The 12,462-nt window shown below is 48.7% G+C and overlaps 1 protein-coding gene and 1 long non-coding RNA gene across 7 annotated transcripts in view; one reads left to right on the top strand and one right to left on the bottom strand.

Moving 5' to 3' along the window:
* LOC110351371 (uncharacterized) overlaps window positions 1-6,061 on the bottom strand; it is a 54,604-nt gene extending 48,543 nt beyond the window's left edge. For 4 of the 5 annotated variants that reach the window (XR_011812475.1, XR_002398717.4, XR_002398718.4 and 1 more), the window contains exons 1-2: window positions 5,745-6,061; window positions 4,455-4,692 (exon numbers count right to left, since the gene is read on the bottom strand). This is a non-coding gene — a long non-coding RNA (uncharacterized lncRNA). Of the gene's footprint in view, window positions 1-7; window positions 4,354-4,454; window positions 4,693-5,744 lie in introns of those variants that run through there. The other variant, XR_002398719.4, reaches the window with a different exon arrangement.
* The window catches only part of MGLL (monoglyceride lipase), a 100,161-nt gene extending 88,051 nt beyond the window's left edge, over window positions 1-12,110 (top strand). For both annotated transcript variants that reach the window (XM_013092331.5, XM_005011854.5), the window contains exons 6-8: window positions 2,015-2,104; window positions 7,270-7,485; window positions 8,443-12,110. In XM_013092331.5, coding sequence (XP_012947785.1) covers window positions 2,015-2,104; window positions 7,270-7,485; window positions 8,443-8,568 — 432 coding nt within the window. In that variant the 3' untranslated portion in view covers window positions 8,569-12,110. The remainder of the gene's footprint in view (window positions 1-2,014; window positions 2,105-7,269; window positions 7,486-8,442) is intronic.
* Window positions 12,111-12,462: the final 352 nt, after the last annotated feature.

Genomic DNA, 12,462 nt, shown 5'->3' with positions numbered 1-12,462 from the left:
TGTGAAGATGAGCAGGGTCATTAGAACAGAAAATGCCCATACTGAATATGACAAAAGCATGTTTAGCTTGTCACCAACAAAGGCACAGCCTGAGAGCAAGGGGTGTGTGTACTTCTCCTACACCTTGTCACACCTTCCCTGCCTGCCAAATGTCACTGGGCTGGTGCATTTTTGCTCACGTGAGGGGAAGATTTGAATTTACGCTCCTTCTAGAAAAACCCTGTTGCTTTTCCTTGGGAACATAAATATTTACATGTACAAGCAGACACAAACAAGTATCCCCATAAAAAGAACAGCTTCTTCAGTAATTTTAGAGGACATCAACTAACTTCCTTTTAACGCTGACCTTAAAAATAAGGAGAGTTCCCCTTTCTCTCTTTTATATGCAGATTTGGACCTTAATATCTACGGCCTTAATAACAGCTGGATCTTGTGGACAGTATTCTAAATAGATCTGGAGAGAGCATCAGCAAACTTCTTATGCCAAGGACTTTCCTCTCAACTAAGCAATCATTAGCGATAGGAACTCACTCTAGCACTTAACTCAGGCTCCAGTTTTAGGGCAGCCTAATTGCCTTAGGTTATCACGATGATGTTCAGAGACAGGCACTTGCAAACCATTATTCAGATCTCAGATGTGTTTTGTTTTTGTTATTGCTTTTTCTTTTTCCCCTCACTCTCCTTACTCTGTAAAGAAAGCCTTGGACAATTACATTTCTAAATTAAATACCTCAGCTAGGTATCTACAGTTACTTGACGTATATCTGGGTCAACATAAGTGGCTTGAGAGAAGCAAAACTGTTATAGCATTGTCAGTACACCCAGTCCATAGTCTTGCCTAGAATTCATGAAGGTGTTTTTCCTCAAATCATCACAGCCTGGGATTAACACAAAAGACAATCCCGTTCCTGCTCATTAGCATCATAAGTTTACACTTGTATCTGTGTGGAGGTATTTTTTACTGGTCCAACCCCAGAGACCCCAGTAGAAGTAAATTTTGCTGACACAATGCCATAGCCAGCGAGAGACTCAACGTATGAGTAAATGGTGATGCCGTTTCCTAGTCATATCCATCCCAAAGTACTCAGGTGTTCTCAGATCTGCTGTGAGTCTTGACTGCTTGTCACTCTTGGATGACTTTGACTTCAACCTTGCGTTATTCCTCTAATACCATAATTACTCTGTCATGTATCATCCGTGATCTGAAATGTCAGAGAGTGCTTCAGAAGTGATTAAATATAAGCACAGAGAACATAGGTGACAGCCCACCCACAGCTATCAGCTGTGGACACAGAAGGGCCATAAATAGACCAGCAAACACTAATGGTGTATTTTCTGACTTAAGTGGCAATCACTTAATTAAGGACGGCTATCAAAGATCAGAGCACAACTCAAACGAAAGATATTACCCTTTCTTCTGCCAGTGGTTTCAAGCCTGGGCTGCTGAATGCTTTTGTGTTTCATTCCCAGGAGACAAGTGAGCAATAGATTTCCTTAGCCAATGCACATTTTGCTGTTGTTTATTTACAGGTTCCCCTGAGAATCTGCTTATCAGAAAGAGTGCAGCCTAGGCAACTAGTGCAAATTGCACAGAATATCACGTATGCACTGCAGCCTGAAATCGGAGCTGTGGCAGCAGGAAAGGGCAGTAGCAACCACAAAAAAACAGCTCCACCATCGAATGGAAACAGCTTTTTCCTATCAAGGCGTTTTTCCTGAGGCCTTTTTTGTAAATTAACTTGAGAGTGAGAAAAAGGGAAAAGATGATGAAGTTGTGATGTTGTAGACAGACAGCCAATGCACTTCAGACCAGCACACCCCAATCCCAGGAGCAGTTTGAACATTTTCCCTTTAAGAAAGATGTTTTAAATATAGGACAGATCTTTCTCCAGTGTCAGCTGACATTTCTCTACTGTTTAACTTCTGTGCTGGTTCCCACCAGCTAAGGATTCGGTCCTCTACATTCTCTCTTGCTCCAACTATCTCTTTAACTACTTATTTTCCTCTCCCACAGGTTTTTGCAGCAAAAGTGCTCAACCTCGTTCTCCCAAACCTGTCACTGGGATCGATAGATCCAAATGCAGTTTCCCGGAACAAGAAAGAGGTGAGAACCTTAATGCCATTTAAAGTCATTGCATAGTCGGTATCTTGTCCCAATCCTGTCATTTCTCTCTTAAATAAATAAAAAGCTAAATCGCTAGGGCAAGATTTATGCTGGTGTAAAAGGCTGAGGCATCCCTGAGGTCAGTGGAACTGTGCCCTCTTACACAGAGCAGAAAACACAGCTCACCGTGGGAAACCAGCTCCTCATCCCTGCGTGCCTCTTGCACCCGCAGCTGCTCTGGGTACCAGGCGTAGCAGAGCCCGGTGCTACAGCTGGGGTGGAAAACACACAGGTCTCTGCCGCAGCACCGCATCTCACTACAGTGGCAAAACCAGCTCAGGCAGGTTGCAAACGCTGCTGAAGTCTCCTTTTCCAGCTGTGCTCTTTGCAGTGAAGCAGCGCAAAATGCTACAGTCCCGGAGGCTGGTATTCCTGCTCACAAACCAGGATGGCATTGTGCGGATCGCATTCAGCCAGGGGAAGAGCATGCTTGCCCCAAAGACCTTGCTACAAGGTCTCCTGGATTACACGCTGGCTCTGCTACAGCCTTTCCGAACAAATGATGTATTCTTTCTGGGCCTGAGAATAATACTTAAATGAGCTGCAATTGAAGCAGCCTTTGTAACAACCTAATTCCAGCTCCACCACCGTGACTGTGAATGGAGCGGTTCCAGGGTGAATTTTTGTCAATGTTGCCATAGTTTGAGCCTCTTCTCCCATTCATATCCACTCCCAGTAATAACCGTTGCAGCCTGTTCGTGCCATCACTGGCAAAGCCAGGTGCCCTTGCAACTGCTGCTGCAACACACCACAAGGTGTTTTGCTTCTCAGAGCGGCAGGAGGAGTGAAAGGAGGCACAGTCTGTGAGTGAAGTCGCTTGGTTTGGGGAGAGGAACGACCCAGATCCTGGTGCATTTCAGGAAGCAGCTTGAAAGACAGAACACGGTACCCAAGGGTGTCTCCAAAGCAGGCTCACTCACTGCTGTAGCAGCCAGTTGTTTCCCTGCTCCTGTGTCAGCTCACATCCCACTGACAGATGCTGTCACTTCTGCTATTCATGCAATGCTTCCTGTCTTAATAGAAGCTAATAAATTGCCTTCCTCTAGGGAGGCAGCTTGACCAGTGTTAGAACTGAAGCTGAGAGGATCAGGAGCAAAGACAATGCCAGTGGTTGTGCGAGAGCAATGCCATCAGCCTCAGAATATTCCTTCTCTTGTCTCACCCACCTAGGAAACTGCAAAGCAAAGGAGACTCGTGGAATAGCCACAAGGTTTTCAGGGTTGGGTTTTGCCCCTGCCAAAGAGTGTTTTGATCAAATGATTTTCAGCTTACTTACCTGTGAAGCAAGCATAGCTTTTCCCTGGACTGAAAGCAGGAAGATTCAAGGAGATGAGAAAAGAAAGACAGCAAGTTGTAGGAATCTGTTGGGACTAGCATGAGGCGAGTTAATGGGCATCTGCTGTGCACTGATGCACCATACGACATGCGTCCCAAAGTACAGTGTGAGGCTGCTCAAAACACATGCTTGAGAAAGGCTGATTCCAGTCCAGCTGTAGAAACCTGTTCCTAATTACACTCAGCTGCCAACTTGCTGCATATAGTTCAGAGAAAAGGTTTAAATTAAAGAACTAATTCACTAAAATCACATGGAGGAAAGTTTTCAATTCTGCATTTGTATCTGGAGGATGAAAGCAGTCAGTGCCATGGAGGAGGAGGGGAATTTGAGGATGTTAGCCCCTACCCGAGCAGTGAGTGTGGCTGGGAGACGTGGGTCTCTGCCAGGCCCTGCACTTGTTCATTATGTGGCACTCCTTAAGGATGGCATTTTTAAACACACCTGCTTCCAACAGCTGGAAGGCACCAGTGCTGCACTAAATAGCATTACAAGAGAAAAGCGCTGATGGAAGAAGTCCTGACTGTAACACATTTATAGAAGCGCCAGTGGAACTCCCTTAACTGGCTGCACAATATTATCTGGTTATTTCCATATTCCCTGGGCATAGCTTATAAAAAATGCTATTGTGGGTTTTGTTTCTACCCAAATATTTGCTGCCACTCCCATTGCCCTGTGATGTTCCAAATCTCCAGAGCTTCCTGTGGGTGGTGTTCTTCCTCTGCCCTTTCCGTGGAGGAAGGGAAAGCCTTTGGCAGTGGATGAAAATGTAGGTCTGCGTCATTAGAGGCTGCTCTTAATGGAGTAGTCTTCAGTAAGAGACAATCACCCCCTCCTTACTCTGCTGCCTGTGCACCTGCAGATGAACACACAGCTGATATAGCAGCTGTGGACTGCAACATGAAATGCTTTCCTGACCAGCTTCAGACACCAGCCTTTGAGGCTCCAGGCACTTACCAAAAATGACACAGCATCTCAGTCCTCTGGCTGCCACCACCGCACACTCCATCCTCCTTTTGGACTCAAGACGCACAGCTTCACAGCACACAATGTGCTGGAAACATCCATTATTTATATGTTAAACATATTCTTCTGCCAGACCAACTTTCTATTCTCTAGAAATGTTTTTGGGACGTCATCCAAGAGTTTCCTGATGAGCTTGTGTTCCCAGCAGGCTGTCCTCAGGGTGGAGGGACTGAAACACAGGAGGGCATGGAGATGCTTATTTGATCTGCTTGCTATATCAAATGCAAGAGACACAAAAGAGAGCAAGATGTAACCTCAAAAACCCACTCCTGCTTCCAAGGTGAATAACATCACAGGGGCAGGCTCTTTTACCCCATAAATCTTTGTTAGCTGCCATTGAATTTGGTTGAATAGTCCCACCGACTTTACTCTTGCTCCTGTAGAGTGCACAGGGAATGAGACTGTAATTACCTTATAAAGAATTTATTCTGCAAAATGCAAAAGGAAGATGCAAAGGTTTTTGTTTTAGTTTTCGTTTTTGTTTTTTTTTTTTTGCATGTGTGCATGCAAAGAAATATGCCTTACAATGAATTTATTGTTCTGCAATAGGAAAATACAAAATTCTAAGCAGGAAACAGGAGCCCTGATGGTTGTATCTTGCACCCAGAGGCAAAGTGGACTGCACAGAAAGGCAGATCGGGAAGAGGTCTAGTAACAGGAGACAGGGAGATGGGAAGGCCTGCAGGGTGCTGTGGGTCACCCTTGTGTTCACTGAGCCTTCCCTACAGCTAGCTTAACACAGCAAATGATGCAGATAACAGTTCTTTAATCTTTTTTTTTTTTTTCCCCCCATCCAAAGCTGCTCCACTGCACAAGTCTTTCCTGTTGGTGTCACCTCCCACTGGAATATAAAATCCATTCCCTTTATCTTCCTCTTTTCCCCCATGAGCTTCTGCTTTGCCCTCACCCCATGCTCTGAGCATTAACTTTCTGACAAAGATTTTGCTCATTCACCAGCAAGAGGATCCTCCCACTCACTGCTGATCAATTTAGGTTGGGATTAAGCTATTATTTTTTCTCCTCCCATCATCTATACAAAAATATTTATTGGTTGCTCAGTACCTAAAAAAATCCCTATTCTACAAGAAGAGAACAAGAGAATGAAACCCATTAGGTCATTCTCCTAGCATTTATGGTGCTGGGGAGGGGGCCAGCACACGTGAATTCATCAACATTGTTTTACTCCATGGGAAATGAACTTCAGTCAATCCATCCACCTACCTCTCCTGATTCCAGCACCCCCAAGGTCCTTCAAGTGTTGCCTTCAATTAAAAAGAAAAAAAAAAAAAAAAGAAAAAAGAAAAGAAAAAGAAAAAAATAAAATACCTCAAAGCTGCATTGCTTTAGCACAGCACTGACACAGATCTGGATTCAGCTGAAGCAAGTAGTGCAGCTTGGTGGATTTGCTCAAAATGCTGACAAAACACCATAAAGGAAGAAGGTGATAGAGAAAGAGTTCTGTGCACCACCATGCCTTCTTGCCAGCTCCATTTCTAATGCATTGTGCCCCAACACATTGCAGACAACAAGGAAGGAAGCCAGCTCCCCAGGAAGCCAGCTACACTCCCCTCTAACGAATTAATTCCCCTCAGCTGGGAAAGCCCCACCACAGGTGTCCTCCAGCCCCTGATAATCTCATCTCATGGAGAGATGGGAGCAGAGCCCACTCCAAAGACATTCTGACACCTTGGTGGGGTACAGGCAGTCTGTGCCTTCACCTCCACAAAGCTGCAGGTCCCTGGGGTGGCCTCGTGGGTTATCTCCCGCTCATGGCCCTCAGTGCAGGCACATGCAGAAACGGCATAACCTCACCTTTCTGCAGAATGAGAATTTGAGCAGACCTCCACGCTCGTGATGAGAGGAGGAGGCTGTTTTTGGCTAACCTATAAATAATCGTCGTTTCTATAAACATCTGCCAGGGTTGGGAGGAACTGGAGGCTGTGCCAGAGACCAGGCCGTAATCAAAGCGTTCTGGCAAATATTGAGATGGCAGTGGCTGTGTGGGCCGTCTCCATGTACAGTATACAAATATTTACTGTAGATTTGCCTGCTGCAGTAACTACTCATTCCTAGAGACTTTCTGCACCAGCTCTTGTGCGTTTTTATCCTTTCACAGTCTGGCTGAGCAAATCGTTGACTTTTTTTCGCCTGCCACCTAATACCATCTTTTGCTGCCTTCTCTCTGCACCCTTTTCACCTGGAACAGACCCTCAGTGTAAGAGTGCTTTGGAGCTGGATGTGTCAGCTGCCTGTAGGTGTAGGGCACAGTCTTCATCCCCAGAGAGGGAAGATGAAAGAGAGAAAAACACCTGAGCCCTCAGCAGAGCAGGATAAGGACCTGGACAATACCAGCCTTGAAGTAACACAAGTTAAAGAACACTTTGCAGAGGAGACTGTCACCTTTGAGTGACAGAGGGACATGGCAGAGCAGAAAAATGCAGGCAGGTGCCCCACAGGAACAGCCTTTGTCCTGTGCTGGTTGTTTGCCTGCAGAAAGAGCTTTGGCTTGAATATTTTCTAGTGGTGGAAGAGAGAAAAACACAGCATGGAGCAAGATGTGTTGTGTGAGCAGTTCTGGGGAGCCACAGTGAAGGCCTCGACCTTGACTCTGACAGCAGGAAATCCTGACTGAGTAGGAAATACACGCACGAGCCAAGGGAAGAGACTCCTCGCTGCCCAGCCCACCTGCTTTGTCTTTTCTGCATGAAATACTGCTAACCTTAAATTACCTCTTTCTCCCTGCCAGATGGAGTCCTACACATCCGATCCCCTGGTCTACCACGGTGGCATGAAGGTGTCCTTCGTCATCCAGCTGATGAACGCCATTGCCAGAATTGAGCGAGCTCTGCCCAAGCTGACTTTGCCCGTCCTGGTGCTACACGGCTCTTCCGACAAGCTCTGTGATATCAGAGGGTCCCATATACTGATGGATACAGTGCAGAGTCAGGACAAAACCCTCAAGGTCAGCTTCTTTTCTTGGTTTTTAGAGTATTGGCCTGTCAGCGTTGGCCTGAGTGGCCTCTGTGAGGGGTGTGGTGGCTGACCTCAAGGCCTTACCCTGGGTGGCTGTACACCCCCTGGGCCACTTGGACATGAAGCTGCTTGCCATACAAGCGCACTGAGGCTCATAACCAGGTGAAGTGGTGACCCTGAAACTCTTCTGAACAACGCCAACCATGTCAGTGCCGAGCCCACCTCACGCCCCAGCCCATAAGGGTACAGGGGGGGGCCTTCCCAAAGCACTGCACAACAAAAGCCACTTCACATCTGCTCATTTCAAGAGAGCCACAGCTGATTAACCGATTGTTAGCACATGAACGAGCCTGAAAGAGAGACAGGGAGACCAAGGAAAAGCTTTTGTCATCAGAAAAATAACTGGGTAGCCTGGGCATAAAAGGAGTAAAACTGCACAAGGCATGACGGGAACATCCCCCATTGGCCTTTAGCCTCCAGGGGCACGATAAGCATTTCCCTGTTCTTACTGGGAGAAGGAGAGAAATGCCTGATGTTGGGACATGTATCGTCTTCCTCATGTGCAGCAGGGTGCTATGGTTGAGCTGCAGTGCCAACACCTTCCTGCTTGTGGATGGGCAGCGGCAGGGAGAGGACAGGGCAGTGTGTGGAGAAGGTGGGAGGGTGGAAGAGAAGCAGCAGCAGCAGAAACCAGAGCTGCGTCTGTCAGCACAGAAGCTGGCAGTGGGCAGTGGGATCCCTTTTTGAAGAAGGGCCTGCCAATGCCGATGGCATCTCTTGGTAACCTAGCTTGATTTGATAACCTGCCACATCTAGGAGAAAAACCTGACAAGGTGTGGGCAGGACGCGTTGGACCTGTGGGCGTTGACAAGAGGCGACTGAAGGCTGCTCTGTTCGCGAGGATGTTTTTTTTCTGTGCTAATCTCCTCTCTCTCCCTGGTTGCAGGTGTATGAGGAAGCCTACCATGCCCTCCACAAAGAGCTGCCCGAGGTCACTACCTCCGTCTTCACGGAAATACTTACGTGGGTTGGCCAGAAGGTCTCAGCAGCTGGAGAAACCAGCCACACTTAAGAGCAGATGTTTTTGCAGCTCTTACTGGGGGTTTCTGGGAATAGACGCTTTTCTTAATAGAAGTCTCTCTGGAAAAGATCTAACGTGGAGGGGCTCGTAGGATATTTTGCCATGCACAGTGTAAGGGAGGGTGGGGGAAGAGGCACAGAGTGGGGTGTTACTTGGTGATGTAAATGGCCGTTGCCATAACCTGAGAAAGCATTGATAGCTGTGGGAGCAGCCGTCAAAGCTTTCCAGGTCCGATGATGTTGCCGAGATGTCCCTCAGCCAACGAGCTTCCTCCATCACTTCCTCTTCTCTGCTTTTGCCGGGGTGACGGGGGTTTATTTATACTGCAATAATTTTTGGTATGTTAGAAAAGTCAGTATCTTCCACTTTACAGTTTTGATTCCAGGTGCATACAGTCCCCTCCCTGTCCCCACCATCCGGTCCCTTTACAGCCTGGGCCCTGAGAGGTGAGCGTTAATGAAGGTGCTGGGTAACGAGGAGAGGCCAAAGATGGAGCTGATGGGGGCGGTGGGAAGAGGCTCTGGCTCGGAAGCAAAAGGCTGGTTTTTGAGGTCAGACCCCTTTGGCTGCTACCTCTGCTAGCAGGTCGGGCCCAGGGGGAGAATAAAGAGCCCCCGTGAGTCTGCGCTGGGGGAAGGCATGCTGAGCAAACCTTCAGATGTCATCACCACCAAAGCAGAATCCCAAAGGGGAGAGGACGAATGTAGATTCAAGCCCACGTAGCACATTCACAAACCATGCTATTCCCAAGGCCAAACCCCCTTCTCCTCTCCAAGATGAACTATTCTGTAAATATTCCTAGGGGCTGCTTTTTTCCTTCTTTCTTTTTTTTTTTTTTTTTTCTCTTGGAGTTAATCACTTGCGCTACTGAAACTGAAAAAGTAAAGTCAGAGTTATATGAGAATATAGTAATATAATATATGATGTATATAGAGGTGGCTGGGAGCTAGGGAAGAAACGGGAAGAGAGTCTAAAGAAGGGTTAATTCTCTTGGCAAGGAGTAATGTTGTCCTACCAGGATCCAGTCCTCTCACCATAACTTTAGAGTCATAATCTGTTGTTTTCCTTCATCAGTTGGAAAATGTCCTGAAAAGAATGCTCGAGAGAAGCGCAGAGCATCTGGTGGGTGGGGATTAGCAGCGGGTGTCCTCGTGGTCCACCGGTTTGGCAGGAGACCCACAGCGTGAGCAGAGATCCCGGCCAAGCTCTTGCCCATCTCCTCCTGAGCAGCACAGCTACCTCTGGGGCCCACAGGGCACCGGGGACGAGCTCACCCCTGGGGACAAGGTGGGGAGCGAGGGCAGAGGACAGGGTGCAATCGTACATCCAGCATCCAGGGAGCAGCTTGTGAAGCGCTCCAGTGGTGCAGATAAGCCAAACCCCAGAGCTGTCTGGGTCTCTGGTAGCAGCAGGGAGGGAAGAAAGGCTTCAGACCCCGACATGGAGCAGAGGAATCGTATCGAGACAGCAGAAGCAGTGCAGCGATCACAGCGTGGCTGTGTGGGTCAGTTTGTCCAGGGAGATGGCCCTAATTACTGACATGCCTCTTGGCAGCAGCCAAAGGGAGAGGCTTTAACCCAACCCTCTCCCTGCAGTGCTGCAGCAGCCTGCAAATGCTCCAGGAGGAGATAACGGGGCATCTCCCACAGGGACAAACCCCACTGCCCTCCCTGGCAGCAGCTGCCCTGTGCGCTGCTGCCCCCGGGGCTGGATCCTGCCCGTGGCAGCCCCAGGGTCTCCCCCACCTCTCCTGCCTTCGGAGCCACTTCTGGCAACATTCAGGAAAGGGACCTCTGTGCAATAGCAGCCAGAACCAGGGCCCGACACCATCAGCGTGCAGGGATGAAGGCCCTGTGGGTGCAGGTTGCGTCCTTGCAATTGCCCTAAGGGGCCCAAGTCAGGAAAGCTCTTTTATTGAGTTTGATGCAGGCACTTTTCCACTTTTATTTTCCTGCCTTGAAAAAGAGGAACCGGCTGGGCTTTTCCCAGCTTCTGCTTAAAACATTATTCCCATGCAATCAAGTGCTCCCACCCACCCCTGCTAAACCTGCAGCAGCACCGGGAATGAGGCAACGCGCAGGGCGCCCGCTCCGCGCCTTCCAGCAGCCTGCCTCATTGCAACTTCTTTCCCCGAGCGAGGTCCCTTCTTGCCAGATGCTGTTGGGGAAGGAGAGCAAGAACTGAAGCACTGCAGCGGTGACGAGGCTCACCTGCTTCTTCAGCCCGAGCAGGAATCAAGTGGGCGTGATGTGGCGGTGACAGATGTTGCGGGGGTCGGAGCAAGACGAGGACTTGAGGATGGGATTTTTCGAAAGCACTTTTCCCGAGGAAGTCAGGAGGAGCAGATCGATGCCCACATTCATTTCATCCCAAATTGACAAGCACTTTGCGGGGCGGAGGGAAGTGACCCTGCAGCAGGAAGGTCAGAGCCCGTCTGCTCCCTCCAGCCTGGCTTGGGGCTGCGGGCAGTGCCTTGGCAGAGCGCGTCTTCCGCCCACGACACATCTGCAGCCCAGAAGAAATAAAAGGCAGGCAATTATCTTCATCTAGGGAAGACTTGTCCCTCTGTCTGGCTAAGCTCAGTGACAGCGGCCGGGGGAAGCTGCGATTGAAAATCAGGTCAGCAAACAAAACTGTAGCTTGGTTAAAAATGAACAACAAAAAGCCAAACTAGCCCCAAACCTTGGCACAGCAGGTGTTGCTGCTACCCTCGGCCACTTTGCTGAATTATCTACTGAAGGAATTAACACGGGGAAACCTACCCCAAAAAGCCCCAATGTTGCCTGCCTCCAGGCAGGTCGGCGAGTGGAGATTTTCAGGTGGGGAAGCCAGTAGGGCCGGAGGGAGCCAGCAGCAGATGCACGTGGATCAGCTGAGGCTGGTTTGCACCAGCTGCAGCTCTCAGCCCGCATACTCCAGCTCCCTGCTGCTCCCTTCCCCTGCCCATAAACTACTTTACATTGACCCAGTTTGGTTTCACTGTGCCCCGGAGGAACCCTCCCTTTGCTGACCAGATTAGTAATGAGCAGAGCTGCTGCCAGGGGAAATGTAATTAAACTCCATTTCCAAGCGGCAGGTACTGTTTGCAGGGAGCACGGCCGGCCTCACGAGCATTGCTGTGCAGAGACGTGCTGGAGACTGGTCTGCCTTGGAGAATCGGTGGCACCCGTGACCGAGCAATAGCACCGTGCAACTCCCACCTGTGTCACCCACCTCCTGTAGCACTGGGAGACCATTCCCCTCCGCCCAACCCATCACATTTCCTATTTCGCCTGTTCTTTTTACACCACTTACCTTAGCACACTGCCAGCACAAATCCATGGAGATCACATTTATTTTTCCAAGTAATTTCCAAGCTTGTCTCTCTTGTTCCGTTGTGTCCCAGTTCAATAAAATACATTTATATATATATATATACATATATAAAAGCGTATATACATACACGTATTTTCAGTGGGAAACCATATACGAGTTTAGAATTCTTAAAGGAATACAAGGTATATTGCAACTAATAATAAAGTTATGTTTTCTGAGCGGAGTGTGTTTGAGAGCATCATTTATAACCACCGTGTCTCTGGAGGGTGAGAAGGGAGAGGCACAAAGATATTAAACCCAGCTTGTGGAGGGGCACCTGCAGCCCCTGCGCATTGCTGCTGTGGCTGGTGCTTGCTCCCCAGCCACCATGGACCAGGGGGTCTGGGTCGGAGGTTGCCTTTCTGCTCAAAAGTTGTTTTTTTTGGAAGCCCTGTGCTACTGTTTGCTGTAGCCCGGAGCAGCCCAACAAGAGCCACCAGGGCACTGCAGCAGTGTTTCCTCGTGTGCTTCTCCTGCCCCGCATGGGACAGGGGTCCGGAGCTGACGGAGGAGCCTGCGATGTCAGACAAG

Source organism: Anas platyrhynchos, chromosome 13 (assembly GCF_047663525.1).
Source record: "Anas platyrhynchos isolate ZD024472 breed Pekin duck chromosome 13, IASCAAS_PekinDuck_T2T, whole genome shotgun sequence".
NCBI lineage: Eukaryota > Metazoa > Chordata > Aves > Anseriformes > Anatidae > Anas > Anas platyrhynchos.
Note: the sequence above shows the minus strand (reverse complement) of the source record. Positions and strands in the feature narration are given on the sequence as shown.